Source organism: Podarcis bocagei, assembly GCF_964188305.1.
Source record: "Podarcis bocagei genome assembly, chromosome: 2".
NCBI lineage: Eukaryota > Metazoa > Chordata > Lepidosauria > Squamata > Lacertidae > Podarcis > Podarcis bocagei.
Genome location: NC_138126.1, coordinates 111,842,288 through 111,858,949, shown reverse-complemented (window position 1 = coordinate 111,858,949; position 16,662 = coordinate 111,842,288). Strand labels below are relative to the sequence as shown.

At 44.9% G+C, this 16,662-nt stretch overlaps 1 protein-coding gene across 1 annotated transcript in view; it reads left to right on the top strand.

Annotated features, from left to right (window-relative positions):
• Window positions 1-16,662, top strand: part of LMBR1L (limb development membrane protein 1 like) — a 51,213-nt gene that overhangs the window by 9,905 nt on the left and 24,646 nt on the right. Inside the window, exon 2 of the mRNA XM_081181436.1 lies at window positions 15,583-15,667. Within this exon, the coding sequence (XP_081037562.1) occupies window positions 15,583-15,667 (85 nt within the window). The remainder of the gene's footprint in view (window positions 1-15,582; window positions 15,668-16,662) is intronic.

The window sequence follows — 16,662 nt, the reverse complement described above, 5'->3', positions numbered from 1 at the left end:
AGTCAAACGGACTTCCCCAGTGGATTCTGTTCGACTTCTGAGGTACGACTGTACTACCGAAAGAATACTTTATGTACTATTGGTAGGAATTTCCTCTAATTTCATAGAGTAGACCCATTTAAATTGTTGTTAGGCACATTGATTGTCATGGGTCTACTCTAAGTAAAAGTTAGTTGAATGCTATCTTTTCTCTGCTCCGCTCCCTCTGGGTTAACCCAAAAAATAGGGGAGACATAACATTGTGAAACCTTCCCCTATCCTTTTGATGAGCACAAATTGTGCGTCTTTTCTCCTACAGCCCTGATTAATCCTTTCAGTCGCAGCTTCCAGATTCAGCAGCAGATGGAACCTTTTGTAAGAACAGCAAAGAGTAATTTTTTTAATGGACCATGGAATTTGGTGTTTGTACAAAGCAGCCTCCAACATTGATTTTAAATGATGGATTTTGACAGCAGATTCCAGTAAGCCTTTTAACAAGCAAAAACCAGAAACCTCAGCCTTAGGACAGTCAGTTCAAGGGTGTCCCAAGCATTTTATAGCTGATATAATCCTGTTTCATAGGCCTCCATTCTTCCAATTGTCAATCTATTGCTCACCCAGCAGAGCTCTAAAAAAACCCGATCCATTCTCTAGAGGGCTCAAGCTAATGTACCCCTGGGGTGTCTTTCAGTAGTGACTGCATACCAAAGCCATGCCCATTTATGCCATTCACATACCCTCCAACATTTCTCCGGTGAAAATAGGGACATCCCATTCCATAATGATGATTTTACTATTTATACCCCACCCATCTGACTGGGTTGCCCCAGCCACTCAGGGCAGCTTCCAACACATGTAAAAACATAATAAAACATTATACATTAAAAATCTTCCCTCTACAGGGCTGCCTTCAGATGTCTTCTAAAGGTTATATAGTTACTCATCTGCTTGACGTCTGATGGGAGGGCGTTCCACAGGGTGGAACAATGGGGCACAGTTTTTCCATTCAGGACCACGGAGTCCCCCACACCTGCCCACCCTCTGTCCCCCAGAAACAATACTTCTACCTTGTAAGAACTCAGTCACAATCCATTAGCTGCCACCCATCCTCCAACCGCTTCCGGACAGGGTTCGAAATTAGCAGGGCTCCTGGCGTACTTTGTACCTGAAGATTCTCCATTTGCGAGCACCTCAGAAAGTCTGGGTGCCATTTTTTTTTCACCTGGCTGACACTGAAGGATTACTGAAATGTACAGGGGTTCCTCGGGTTACATACGCTTCAGGTTACATATGCTTCAGGTTACAGCACTAACCCAGAAATAGTGCTTCAGGTTAAGAACTTTGCTTCAGGATGAGAACAGAAATCATGCTCCGGCAGCAGGAGGCTCCATTAGCTAAAGTGGTGCTTCAGGTTAAGAGTAGTTTCAGGTTAAGAACGGACCTCCGGAACGAATTAAGTACTTAACCCGAGGTACCACTGTATTTGCTTTGAAGCCTCAAAGTATATGTTGAGGATAGACACTACATCTAGGAGTTTAACAATAAAGTGTAGAGTGTTTTGAAAACTGAAGTAGATACCGATATTTTTATTGTAAACACCAAATTAAACATGTATTAACAATTTCTGCTAAAACTGTAGTATTAACAATGTGTCACTTATGTGAATTGCGTATTAGTTCAAAATAATAAAAAGTGTTGCTGACCCGCCACCGTGGCGACTAAACATTCTGTTTTGGCTCCCATATCCCAAGTCCCAGAAGCCATTTGGCTCCTAGCTTTTCTATTCCAGTTTCTAACACTGCCTCCAGACCAGGGGGTCAGCAAACGTTTTCAGCAAGGGGCCGCTCCGCTGTCCCTCAGACCTTGTAGGGGACCGGACTATATTTTTTTGGGGGGGGGGGGAACTGAACGAATTTCTATGCCTCACAAATAACCCAGAGATGCATTTTAAATAAAAACACACATTCTACTCATGTAAAAACACAAGGCAGGCCCCACAAATAACCCAGGGATGCATTTAAAATGAAAGGACACATTCTACTCATGTAGAAACACACTGATTCCCGGACTGTCCGTGGGCCGGATTGAGAAGGCGATTAGGCCAGATCCGGCCCCCGGGCCTTAGTTTGTCTACCCATCCTCCAGACACTCACACAGCATTGGTCCCTGACACAAAGAATTGTGTTATCCTTTTTGCCATCTGGAACTGAACTCCAGGCCTTGCTGCGCTCTGAGGTAAACCTTTGTGGGCTTGCTGCTGCATAGCACATTTCTCCCCCAGCCAAAATAGAACAGCATTTGCAGTCATCAATGCCGGGCACCTGGGCTCATTGATATTATTAAAATGCTCTGTGGTGAGATCTGTGCGATAGGCATAGCCTGTGTTGAGATTCCCAGCATAGTTGGTTTTGCACTTTGGAATGGGCCTTTTGAGAGTACAAGCAGTTTGTGGCTTGCAGAATAGCTGACTTGGCAGATGCTCTGGCTGCCACCGCCGCTCCCAAATAAATGCTGCACATGGAGACCTTCTGCCGGAATAATTGGATGTGGCGGCTGATTTGAAGGATGGGCAAATGGACAGGCTATGCACTTTATCCCCCAAGTTGGCAGTCTTTGTGGGGGGATGGAACTGATAACAGGAAAACTCACTTCCTGTTAAATACCATATTCATCCAGAGCTTCAAAAGCCAAAGTGTTACTCCTTTGTTATTCCTATCATGGACAGCCTTGATACCTTTCTTCCTAGTGTTGAATTCTTCACGATGCCTTTTTGCCAGGCACTCTATTCTCTACCCTCACAGCACCTTGCTTGAGTGTGTTCTGCTCTACTTATTGAGAGAAGCCGGTAACCTGCTGCGTTCTTGGTTTGAAATGTAATGTCATTGCGTGCCTCAGTCTCAAACAGGGCTGTGTGCAATCTACAATTCCACAATGGCACCATGTTTGTTAATAGTGACAATTTGTTTTCTGGGTTGCAGAGATCGGCATCTTAAACCATCTCTGCTCTTAATTTTAATCTCTCTCTTGTTAAAAGCAAGCTTCTACCTAGCTTCTATTGCTGTAGAAGCTGGTTTAGAAAATGTCTGATACTCTTGGAACGCAAGTGGGGTGCTGAGGTGGAACCATGCACGTGCATTATGCTTTTTAGTGCTTCTGTGAAGACAATAAACCTTTTCCCTGATGATCAAGGTGCATTTTGCAGAGGCAAAAGAACTATTGAGACCAGCATGGTCTTCCCAAATATCTCCGATTATAAAGCATTCACATTTCCCCCTTCCAGCTTCTAGGCATCTGAAAGAGTAATTCTGCATTTAAAAAAGATAAAGGTAAAGGACCCTGAAAATTAAGTCAAGTTGCGAATGACTCTGGGGTTGCGGCACTCATCTCGCTTTACTGGCCGAGGGAGCCGACGTTTGTCCGCAGACAGTTTTTCTGGGTCATGTGGCCAGCATCTCTAAGCCACTTCTGGTGAAACCAGAGCAGCGCACGGAAACACCGTTTACCTTCCTGCCGGAGCAGTACCTATTTATCTACTTGCACGTTGATGTGCTTTCGAACTGCCAGGTTGGCAGGAACTGGGACTGAGCAACGGGAGCTCACCCTGTCGCGGGGATTCGAACTGCAGACTTTCCAATCGGCAAGCCCAAGGGGCTCAGTGGTTTAGACCACAGTGCCACCCGTGTCCCAATTCTGCATTTAGTTTTGTGCAAATACCATCTGAAGCAATAGTCTCCATTTGAGGGAGAGCGCAGGTATTTGGGTATCACTTGAGAAACTGGAAGAGGCAGTTGGTTGCTGAGACCTGTTTTTCCCTCCCACACTCAGATTCTGAACAGTTGTCCTGTTTTTATTATCTTCACTGCTCCCTCCACCCATCCACAACAGGCCAAATCTCCTGAGCCAAACTCCTTGCTTCAGCAGAGACAGCGTGGAACTCCAAACCTGAACTTTCAGCTTCAGATTACTTGCGTGTTCTTGCGTCAGCGAACATCTTACTGCACACAAATATGCAGAGCAATAAAAAAATTTTTTGCATGCCAAGATAATTTCCAGTGGTTCTGAAAGAAGTTCAGAAATCTCATGCCAGATGTCAATGCTGATAGGCATGCTTATTGGAAGGTTTAGTGTTCCAGGCATAGCAGGTTTCTGGTTGGCTTGAACTCTTGTCTGTGTGTATGTGTGTAAGCAACGCTGGCTGGCCAGCTGACCTTTGGTTGCCCTACCAAATCAAGTCCTTCAGGTCTTCTGTGCTGCTTTGTCTTCCTTCCAAGCCAGCTCCACCTCAGCAATTCAGCAGGGAAATCAACCCTCAAATAGGATAATGTAACTAAGGATGCCCTAAGTCCAGAATTTTCCGGACACACCTGGGATTCATCCTTCGGAAACAGCATCTGGGTGAAATTTCCAAAAATTGGAAAAAAATGTCTGGGAAAACCCAGGTGTATGGCAACCCATGTAGTTTTCTTGGCAAATTTCCTTAAAAATAGCTCAAAAACAGTTCAACAACTGTATCCGGATTTCCATTTTTTGAAATATGGCAACCCTAATAATGTAGAGATCCTCTTATTATCTAGACACTGGTCTGTGTCTTGTTCCCAACCTCTCCCTCAAACACAGGAGTAGAAATCTGGGGCTCTCCAGATTTTTGTTTTTCTCAACTACAGTTCCCATCCTTTACTGTTGGCCGTGACAACTGGAGCTGATGGGAATTGGAGTCTGAGAAGCTTTGGGGAGCCACAAAGTTTCCCTACCCCTGGAGGCAGGCTCTTCAGCGGTCTTCTGATAGTTATTGGCTAGCAACTTGCATACATTATTTTTAAAAGGAGGGTAGTGTTGCATTAAAACATTAGAAACTGTGCGTCTCAGAAAGTTTTTGCAACGATTTTTTTTCGTAGGAGTGAAATTGTGTAGAGGTGAACGTTTCATCACGGCTTCATCTCGGCTTCAGTTGGGGTAGGGCTGTGGGGTAGGCCGTACAATGTTTTCCTTACGCGTTCCCAGTAGAAGTCAGTACGTTTCTGAGCACAATTCAAAGTGTTGGTGCCGACCTTTAAAGCCCAGTATACCTGAAGGAGCGTCTCCACCCCCATCATTCAGCCCAGACACTGAGATCCAGCGCCGAGGGCCTTCTGGCAGTTCCCTCACTGCAAGAAGCAAAGCTACAGGGAAACCAGGCAGAGGGCCTTCTAGGTAGTGGCGCCCTCCCTGTGGAACGCCCTCCCATCCGATATCAAAGAGATAAACTACCTGACATTTAGAAGGTATCTGAAGGCAGCCCTGTTTAGGGAAGTTTTTAATGTGTGACATTTTAATGTATTTTTAATCTTTGTTGGAAACTGCCCAGAGTGGCTGGGGAAGCCCAGCCAGATGGGTAAGGTACAAATAATAAAATATTATTGCATTCGGAAACGTTAACTTCAGGGCATCTTTTAGAAGATTCTAAACAAAACCACTCCAACCTGTCTTGCTGCATAGCTCTCCGGTGTGCCACTTCCCAGGCAGGACAGTCTATCCTTATAATATAATAATAATTATCAAAGCTCAAGAATGCCCTTTTGGTGTGAGTTGACTGTTTGGCGCTTCCTTTTAAAAGCATAAGCCCCGGGAGAGACCAAACTCTTAAACACAATATTCTGGTCTCTGCAAACACCACCCCACCCAAGCTTTCATTGTCCAAATGTTTCCAAGCTCCTGAAACACTGAGGGCTAGATACATGGCTTTTATGTTTTCTTTTTTATAACCCTACAAAGCAAGCTGAGCTGCCACACTTGAGTTCTTTGAAGCTGCTCCCTCTGTGCTTTATTATTTTGGTCCTCCAGGGGTCTGATGCAAGTCTAGAGAATTTATTTTGTTTTGTTTTGCTGCGAGGGTTACAGCGTTTAGTTGACAGGCTTATTGGCATGGGACGTTGGGTTTCCCAAAGGCATTTGGAGAGGTGCTCTCTCTGTGTGTGTGTGTGTGTGCGTGTGCGTGTGTGTGTTGGTGAGTGGGGTCTGCAACAAATAGTTGCAGTGTGGAATTGCTCCTGTTCAGGTTTCCAGCCATGCCGTTCCATTTTCCTACTCCCACTCCAACAACAATTAGTATCCCATGTCTATTCAGCACACACAGTGGGATGTTTTCTGTCACACACCCCTGCCAGCTTTTTCACAAGACTTTTTAATACAGTGGAACCTTGGTTCTCAAACTTAATCTGTTCCGGAAGTCCGTTCTAAAACCAAAGCGTTCCAAAACCAAGGCACACTTTCCCATAGAAAGTAATGCAAAACAGATTAATCCATTCCAGACTTTTAAAAACAACACCTAAAACAGCAATTTAACATGAATTTTACTATCTAACAAGACCACTGAGCCATAAAATGAAAACAATAATCAATGTACTGTACTATAAAATAAAGAAGACAGTATTGTAGATGATGAAAATTAAAATTATTTTTTTTCTTACCTGCACTGATGATAGTCGTTGTTGGATGGGGGAGCTTTTATCTATTTCTGCAGTCACACAGTCAATCAATCAGTAGCTGAACTGGGTTCCACGCAGTCACAAAAACAAATTAACTGAAAAAGCCTCAAAAAAAACCAACCGCAAAATAAATAGCAAAAGAGGCAAACTTAATCCGTTCTGGATGTCTGTTTGACTTCCGAAATGTTCGAAAACCAAGGCACAGCTTCTGATTGGTGCAGGTGCCCTGGAAACAATAGCCGACAGCCGCATCGGATGTTCAGCTTCCAAAAAACGTTTGAAAACCGGAACACTTCCAGGTTTTTGGTGTTTGGGAACCATGTTGTTTGAGAACCAAGGTACCACTGTACTTCTGTAAACCTTGAAGTGCCCCCCCTCGCATTTTGGCTACATAAGAAGTAGCACTCAAAGAATTGTGTCTGTATTAGTATATATGTGGCTCCACAATTGGTAGGGGTACAAGGTGACTCTGTCTGGGAACCTGGTTTGAGGTAGTGGGTTTATTGCCAGCCAGATGGGCGGGGTATAAATAATAAAATTATTATTATTATTAGGTGGAGGCAAGTGGCAGTGACCTCCTATGGCATTTTGCAATGTTTTTATAGATCTGTTTCTAGTAATCTTCCCCTCCAGAAGAGGCCAAACCCAGCCCTGCCCTTGAAATTCCTCGCTGCTGTGAAGCGTGACGCAAATTCAGTATTGTGTATTTTTGTGGGTCATAATTTGGGGAGCCAATTTGGGATTAAAAAGCAGGGTGTCAACATGCACTCCTTTGCAGCTCAAGCTCTCTTATTTAGGGGTAAGGTTCTGAAACTATCAGCCTTGGGTTGAAATGGTTCTTCCTGACCAAAGCCCCAAAGCAGAATCTTAAATGTGGAACTGCAAGCCTCATTCTCAGAAAACCATGTTTTTCTCTGGAGCAGAAGTAACCAATACATTGCTCGCCTTTCCAGTTGTTTTGTACTACAACTCCCATCAGCCCCAGCCGGCATGGTCAATGGTTGGGGGTGATGGGAGTCGTAGTCCAATATCATCTGCAGTTTGGCTACCTCTGCTCAAGGGCCTTGTTTGAGTGGTGTTTTACGCCCTCTTTGAACATTGAGGAAAACATCCTTGACTTTTGCTCCTTGAGGGAAGTACCACATAAGAAGGTTTGCTTAGCATTTCGTCCCAATGTTTTTGCTTCCTGCTTTTCTCTGCCGCTCCCCACTTCCTTTGGAATAAAGAGAAAGGAAGGTGCTCCCTTTTCCAGGAGATGAGGACATCCTGTCTTTGTTCTGGTAACATACATTACATGACCAAATGGTCCAGGACTAGGGATCTGTATTGGCTTTAAAGCAGCCCTGCTCTGGGTATTGGTGAACTGATACAGGCCAAAGTGGGATGAAGCTGAAGAGTTATGGGCACAGTCCTATGTGTGAACAGGGGCTCCTCATCTTTCTTCGACGCCCTCCACTCCTTCTTAAAAGCTTCTCCTAAACGTCAGGAGGGACATTCTGGTGTGGCACCCGAAGGGGCATTAAGGACTGCCTCCCATAAGGAAAAACTAGCTGCTGCCATGCTAGTACAAGAACAGTAACACTCCCAGTGTGTTTGAGCATAATTCAAAGTGTTGGTGCTGACCTTTAAAGCCCTAAACGGCCTCGGCCCAGTATACCTGAAGGAGCGTCTCCACCCCCATCGTTCAGCCCGGACACTGATGGTCCAGCTCCGAGGCCCTTCTGGTGGTTCCCTCACTGTGAGAAGTGAGGTTACAAGGAACCAGGTAGAGGGCCTTCTTGGTAGTGGCACCTGCCCTGTGGAACGCCCTCCCAGCAGATGTCAAGGAAATAAACAACTATCTGACTTTTAGAAGACGTCTGAAGGCAGCCCTATTTAGGATAGTTTTTAAAGTTTGATGTTTTATCGTGTTTTTAATATTCTGTTGGGAGCTGCCCAGAGTTGCTGCAGAAACCCAGACAGATGGGTGGGGTGTAAATAATAAAACTTCTTCTTCTTTGCATGCACACATGTGTTTCTCTCCCCCCCCCTCAATAATATTTATTAAGTTTCATACAAATACAGCAAATACTATAAAATCAATGAAACAAAAATAAAAGAGCAAAAAAAGAAGAAATAGAACACATATAACAGATGATAACCGAAAATACAACCACAAACACTTAAACAATAAAAAGTTAATTAATTAATTAAATTTCCAACTTCTTAAACATATTACTTGACTTCCTTTAATCTCTTCCATCTGAATTTCCTTGTAACTAAATGTAGCAGTTTTCCAATATCATTATTCAAAAGCACAATATTCTGATTATGATCAAATTTCTTAACTTTTCTTAACATTCTATATCTTATTTATTTATTTAATCTTAATTTATTCCTATCAGGGATGCGGGTGGCGTTGTGGGTGAAACCTCAGCGCCTAGGACTTGCTAACGTATTGTCGGTGGTTCGAATCCCCGCGGCGGGGTGAGCTCCCGTCGTTCGGTCCCAGCTCCTGCCCACCTAGCAGTTCGAAAGCACCCTTAAGTGCAAGTAGATAAATAGCGGGAAGGTAAACGGCGTTTCCGTGTGCTGCGCTGGTGCTGGCTCACCAGAGCAGCTTCGTCACGCTGGTCACGTGACCCGGAAGTGTCTGCGGACAGCGCTGGCTCCCGGCCTCTTGAGTGAGATGAGCGCACAACCCTAGAGTCTGTCAAGACTGGCCCGTACGGGCAGGGGTACCTTTACCTTTACCTTTAAGTTATTCCTAGGCCTGTTTAGTACCTTCAAGTAACTACTAATCTTTAATATTACAATATTTGTTCAAATAATCTTTAAATTTCTTCCAGTCTTCTTGATTTTCCTCTTCTTTCTGGTCGCGGATTCTCCCAGTGAGATCAGCCAGCTCCAAAAAGTCCATCATCCACATGTGCTTCTCTTTGGCTCATGGTCTGCACTCTTAATGCGCACTGTTTCCTTGTGTGCATGCATGCGCCATCCATCACATTGCAGTGCAATGCCCTGTTGCTGATTCAGTGTGCCCCCTCCTCATGGACTGGGAACCTGTAGCTCTTGGTTGCCACATCATGGAGTTCTTAGTGTTTATAGAAATGGGATTTTGAGATGCATGCCTCAGAGAAAATGACACTTGAAACACACCCGGCGTGCATTTGAACAGCACAGCCGGAATGTCCTCTTCCGGCCCTTCATCATGTGACAGATGAAACATCAATGTTTCCTTTGCATGTGACCTCTATGTGTTAGACTTGTGAGAGCACAACTCTGTATTAGTGATTTATTGTTCATTCCAAGCCTGGCAGGAAGAGGTTAATGTGGGGTGTTTTCCAGGGTTTGTGGAACGTACAGAACGGTAATCTCTTCAGAGCCAGCCCTAACTTGTTTACATAGCCACATTAGTGCATGAAATGTGGACTCTTCCCGAGGTTCAGTGATAGAAACTCAGATACAGTGGTACCTTGTTTCTCAAACCTAATCCGTTCCAGAGGTCTGTTCCAAAACCAAAGCGTTCCAAAACCAAAGCACGCTTTCCCATAGAAAGTAATGCAAAATGGATTAATCCGTTCCAGACTTTTCAAAACAACCCCTAAAACAGCAATTTAACACAAATTTTACTATCTAACGAGACCATTGAGCCATAAAATAAAAACAATAATAAAATAAATAAATAGGACAGTATTGTAGATGATAAAAATAAAATTACTATTTTTTCTTACCTGCACTGTTGATAGTCATTGTTTGGATGGGGGGCTTTCATCCATTTCCACAGCCATAGAATCAATCGGTCAGTAGCTGAACTGGGTTCCCCACAGTCACAAAAGCAAATGAACTGGAAAATCCTCAAAAACAAAAATGCAAAATAAATAGCAAAAACAAAAGCGGCACACTTAATCTGTTCCGGAAGTCCGTTTGAATGTTCGAAAACCAAGGCACAGCTTCTGTTTTGTGCAGGTGCCCCAGAAACAATAGCCGACAGTTGCATCGGACATTCGGCTTCTGAAAGACGTTCAAAAAACAGAACACTTACTTCCGGGTTTTTGGCATTTGAGAACCAAAATACCTCTGTATACTGTATTAGCTCGGCACCAAATGCCTCCTTCAACCAAGATTACAGTTGCCATTTTGGAGCCAGACAGCTCTAAAGTCTTTATTCCCAATACTACCTCTTGGTTCCTGAAATTTGTTTTGATTGTGCAGATGAAATATCGCAGATAGAATTCTGAAGGATATGTTGCTACTTTGTGAAAACGGGCAAGATTCAAGGATCCCCAGGCATGACCCTCCCGATGGTGGAGACATCAGGCACCAACCTGACACACGGGCATATTCACTTGGTCGCAGGTGTCCGATAGCTAGGTGCAAACGCCTGGTGAATTTTGAATGCTGTTCGCCTCAGGTGTCAAAACGCCTTAGACCGGTCCTGGTGGTGTTTAATAGTGCATAAAACATTGGTTAGGAACCTTTAGAATTTTCTCTTTCACCATTTCCGATTGCTTGTGCATTTTCTTGTGCACTCATTTTGAAAGGTGCCATTTTTGTGCATGCCTTGATCTTTGCCCTTTTGCTGTGGTTGTCTCGATAACCCTTCACAGCTGTGCAAATAGAAGAGATGTCAGTGTCGGACCTCCAGCCACTCACAGTTAACTTATGGAGAAGCTTGGGGAGACATTCAGTGAGTCATTTATTAGACAGTGTGTTCCTGCTCAAATTTCTAGTATGTGACTGCTGTAGGCAAGTAGTACTGCAAGTTTTCTGGAAGCCGATCAATGCCATCTTGCTATAAAACCAATAAAATATTCTAAAGAAGGATTTAAAAGCCCTGCAAAGTATTTGATCTTTATGGTCTGCAGACCAAATAAAATGAGCTGGTTATGAACCAAGGGTGGCTGAATTCACACAGCAGGCTATATGTTTTCTAAAATAGATAAAAATAGCTGTTAGCAAGAGCTTAGCTCCTCTAGAAACAGCAACTGTGACCTAAATCGAAAAGAATGTTCTGATAGGGTTAAACCAACAACTGCTAATCCCTTTCCCTAAATCTCTCTTTCGATCATGCATTAAAAAGGGATCTGTTTCTCTCCCTCCCTTTGCATCTTTGCAATTCTGCCAATTAATATATTTTTCGCATCTCTGCAGTTCTAAGGGCTGGAGCTTAGCTCCAGAGCCTGTCTGCTTGCGTAGCCAGTGTGGTTTATAGTCGGGCATGATGAGAATGGTTGTCCAAAACATCCGGAGGCCACCACGTTGGGGAAGGATGCTTTGACATCTGGCCTGGGAGGCAAATTAAATCTCCTTCGTCCTTTTCCAGCCGCCAAGCCTTAACACATGGGATGGCTTCTAAGTTTGAGTCTATCTCCCCACCACCATTCTCTTTATGCCTTCCTATAGCACCGAGCTGCAGCTGTTTCTCCCTGTCCAGTAGTTTTTGGCAGGTACAGCATCTTCCTACCGCCTGAAGCTTGGGGGTGGGTGAGCTGTATTTTCCTCTCTTCCTTTCACCCCCCTAGCTGGTGATTCTCCCTCAGCAGCAAGACCACTGTGTTCCAGGCATCTCCCCCTCCAGCCTTGCCTATGTAGTGTTCCTGCTGGGGGGTGGGGATGGGGGCAGGAAGCTAAGGAAGTGGCTGCTGACACTATCCTCACCTCTTCCTTCTTCGCATATTTGCTTTCGATGACTTGAGATTGGAAACCAACAGTACAGTGGTGCCCCGCAAGACGAAATTAATTCGTTCCGCAAGTTTTGTCGTCTAGCGAATTTTTCGTCTTGCGAATCACGAAATCCCATAGGAATGCATTGAAAATCAATTAATGCGTTCCTATGGTCAAAAAAAGTCCAAACAAAGCCAAATTTGGTACAACAACAGTTTATTAACTGCTCTTTAAAGTCACACATACTGTAAAGAGCAGTTCAAAAATTGAAGGGAAAATAAATTAACTTTATAAACAAAACATGTCTTTGTTTTTAGACAAAGGAAACAAAGTCGCGAGACGTTTTCGTCTTGCGAAACAAGCCCATAGGGAAATTCGTCTTGCGAGGCAAATCGAAAACGGAAAAACCTTTCGTCTAGCGAGTTTTTTGTCTTGCGAGGCATTCGTCTTGCGAGGTACCACTGTACTGACACAGTGCTCATATTTTAGTGGTTCGGAGTAGGATTTTTTCCCCCTTTTATAGTACAGTGGTACCTTGGTTCTCGAATTTAAGCCGTGTTGGACGTTCGGTTTCCGAAAAACGTTTGCAAACCGGAACACTTACTTCCGGGTTTGTGGCATTCGGGAGCCGAATTGCTCTGGAGCCAAGCTGTTTGAGTACCAAGGTACTACAGTGGTACCTTGGGTTAAGTACTTAATTTGTGCTGGAGGTCCGTTCTTAAGCTGAAACTGTTCTTAACCTGAAGCACCACTTTAGCTCATGGGGCCTCCTGCTGCCACCTCGCTGCCAGAGCATGATTTCTGTTCTCATCCTGAAGCAAAGTTCTTAACCTGAGGTAATATTTCTGGGTTAGTGGAGTCTGTAAGCTGAAGCGTATGTAACCTGAAGCGTATGTAACCCAAGGTACCACTGAACTGTATTGTTCGATGAGCCCTTTTAGGAATGCTGTTGTGTTTTGCCTAATCGCTGTTGGGTTTCTAATTGAGCTTTAGCTGTTGAGCATTGTTACAAAGGTTGGGTGCCACCCCCACTCTCTGCCCAGCCGTGGCAGGAGCCTATGGGGTTCCAGGCACTCGTCCAGGGTCTGCATTCCTTTAGAGAACTGAGACATGGCAGAGACTGTCATAGCTTTAAGAAGTATGGTTTATTCACCTTCAGTTTGCACGACAGCATGGTTGTCAGGGAACTGCCATCAGAGGCAAGAGGAGAGGTAAGACGCTCCAGTGATGCAGGGGAGGGAACTAGCAAGGAGAGAGAAAGAGCTTCCGCTGGGGAAGGAAATCCAGGGGACACCAGGGAGAAAGGGGAGGCTGAGAGTACTGCGGAGGGGAGGCTCCAAGACTCTTCCAGTGAAATCAGCGGAGAGAGCACAGGACCTCCGCTTGGCACGCCCACGCTGCGCAGAAGGCTTCCGCGCAGAGAATCTAGGAGGAGACTTGGCGTCAAAGAATTTCTATGTTGGAGGAAGTTTAGGAGACGCCCACTCACGGATTCTGCCAGGGACTAAGACAGTCGCGTTGTAAGGGCTGTCAAACCAGGGAAAGGTTTAGCTATACGACCAGCTTGGAGCAGTTTGCAGTTTACGCACAAGCAACCCCAATTCCCATTACAATGGTCATTTCAAGAGGGGCTCGTATCCCACAGCAGGGCAGCCTTGGAGTCCAAAGCATCTCTCCAAGCCAGCTTGCAGCCAGCCTTCCCCAAAAGTATCAGGGTCTTCCTTCCTTCTTCCCAGCAACGTTTTTGTTTGTTTGTTTGTTTAAAAGTTTTTATTATTAAAATAATTCAACATTAATACACACATATTGTGAATTTAATTTAATTTAATTTGTACCCCGCCCTCCCCAGCCGAGACCGGGCTCAGGGTGGCTAAAATCAGGTATAAAAACAATTGATTAAAATAAAAACAAGATTAAAATACTACTTAAAATGCAGCCTCATTTCAGCGGAAGCCCAGATCAAAAACTGTTTGGGGGGGAGAAATCTTCACCAAGCCCAACTATCCAGATTAGTCCTACATGGGTCAGAAAAGCCAGGGAAGTCCCCAAATAGGGGTTCCATCACAGAAGGAAAAGGAAAGAGGGGGAGGGGATTTATAAGATAAAAACTGTTCCCTTTCCCTTATGAGGTATTCCGGAGCCCGTATAGAGTCCTTAAGTGGGTTCCCTATTGGTAGGAGAAAAATAACAGGCCAACCAGAGTATATTGAGAAGCAAAGCGGCTAGTAAGCCTGATCTTTATTAAAGGAACTGTTGCAAAAGGGTCTCCACTCACCACACGCAGGAGGGAGGAGGAACCCACAATGATGGTGTGCAAGCCCTTATATAGACTTTTGAAATTGCCCACCCTGTAGCCCAAAACCACCCCCCTGAAACATCATACATACATCACAGAAGGAGGTGGTCTACAGCAGAAATCCTGTCTGCCAGGATACCTGATAATGGTCGCTGATTGCTTTACCTGGGCAGCCTGGCCATTGTTTTGTGATGGTTAATACTTTAGTTCATGAGTCCAGGTCACAGGCTCACCCTATTCATACACAAATACACCCTTAAGACAGGGTTTGCAAGCAAAAAGGCAGTGGGAAGGCTTTCCCCATTTGCCTCCCTTACTGCAGAGGAACATTTGAGGTCATTGGAAGAGTCAAAATGGCTTCAGGATTACTCTCCCATACTATTTCAGACACATGGTTCATATATTTATATGTGTGTGTATTTATGAATATTCTATATTTGAGGGACACGGGTAGCGCTGTGGGCTAAACAACTGAGCCTAGGGCTTGCCGATCTGAAAGTTGGCCATTCGAATCCCTGCAACGGGGTGAGCTCCCGTTCCTCGGTCCCTGCTCCTGCCAACCTAGCAGTTCGAAAGCACGTCAAAGTACAAATAGATAAATAGGTACCACTCCGGCGGGAAGGTAAACGGCATTTCCATGCGCTGCTCTGGTTCGCCAGAAGCGGCTTAGTCATGCTGGCCACATGACCCGGAAGCTGTATGCCGCATACAATAAAGCGAGATGAGCGCCGCAACCCCAGAGTCAGCCATGACTGGACCTAATGGTCAGGGGTCCCTTTACCTATTCTATATTTGAGACCTCAAAATTCTTATAACAAACCCTTGCTCTCAAGACTCTTTCCCCCGTCTCCTCACACCCAGTTACCCTGGCAACCTTCCAAACCCCCAGTCTCTGTTCACACCTCGGGGTGTGTGACAAGGGCGAAGGACTGTTCTCTTGCATTGCCAATAGCCCTTAATGGTCCTGTATTTGGTGTTGCCCAGAGAAAAAAGCTTGAAAACCACTGATTTAGATGGGTTGCAGGTATCCTATCGCAGAAATCCACCAGTCCCTTGAAATCCATTCATGTGATGCTGTTGCTTTGGGGGAGATGGACTGTGTGTCTTTCGATGACAGTGGAGGAAGGTGTTTTGGGGTGGTGGATAGGCATTGCCTTCTAACTAGCATCTCACCAGCGTTTCCTTGTCCTCCTGCAGATCTGTGCCCTTCTCTTTGCCAGCCTCTACATCCTGTGCTACTTCATCCTAACTCGCTTCAAAAGGCACACAGACTTCACAACAGGTAAGGTGGGGGCAGGAACTTGGGTGAACAGGATCTAACCCCCTGTGTTCATGTCTTGCTCAACGTTGAGGTTTTTAATAAAGGGTGGCTTGGATTCCTTAGGGAGGCATGGGAAGCAACATTTGTTCTCTGCCAAGAGATGCTAACCCAGCTAAATGTGACTGTGGTCCTATGTGCATCCAATGTTTGCGCATGTTTGGGACGACATCTCTGCTACAGCAGTGCTCTTTGGGCAAGCTTTTGTGTCTCTAGGGTTCTTATGCTTGATAGGGAGGGCCTGGTGATATCTGGTTTTATTTTTTAAAAAAAAAATTTATTAGATTTTCTACAAACAACAAAGAATAAAAATAAACAACAACAACATATCGTAGTTTTCGCTCTATAGGGCGCACTGGACCATAGGGCGCACCTCTTTTTTTGGAGGGGAAATAAAGGGGGTAATTATTCTCTCCCCCCCCCCCCGCAGCCCCAAAGAGCAAAGAAGCCAAGACAGCCAGTGGGATCCTGCTGGCTGTCTTGGCTTCCTCTTTAGCTAAACCCTGTGGAAAAGGCCTTTTCCTTCACGCTTCAGTTTGTTTACACTGTGGTTAACCTAGTTGTCCCGCGAGTGGTTGGCCTAGGCAACATGGGAACATGGGGAGTATGGTTATTTGAGAACCATTTTCCATCGCTTCAAATGAGCACTGGAACTGAATTTTATGCAATCTGATGCTGGAGATGACTTGCTAGGCACAGGGTCCATTACGAGACCAGGAAAAAGCCATGCGCAGCCCCAAGTTGCGGAGGTTTTGCGCTTGGTTTCCATGCCAACCCAAGGGTTATTTCCCAGAATGCTCAGTTCCAGCAAAGGAGTAGTCAAGAGGAGTCCTGCTGGCCCATAGAACTAAAGGCGCTGGAGTACTGTATTTTTTGCTCTATAAGACGCACTTCCCCTCCTAAAAAAGTAAGGGGAAATGTGTGTGTGTCTTATGGAGCGAATGAATTTGTTTAATTTG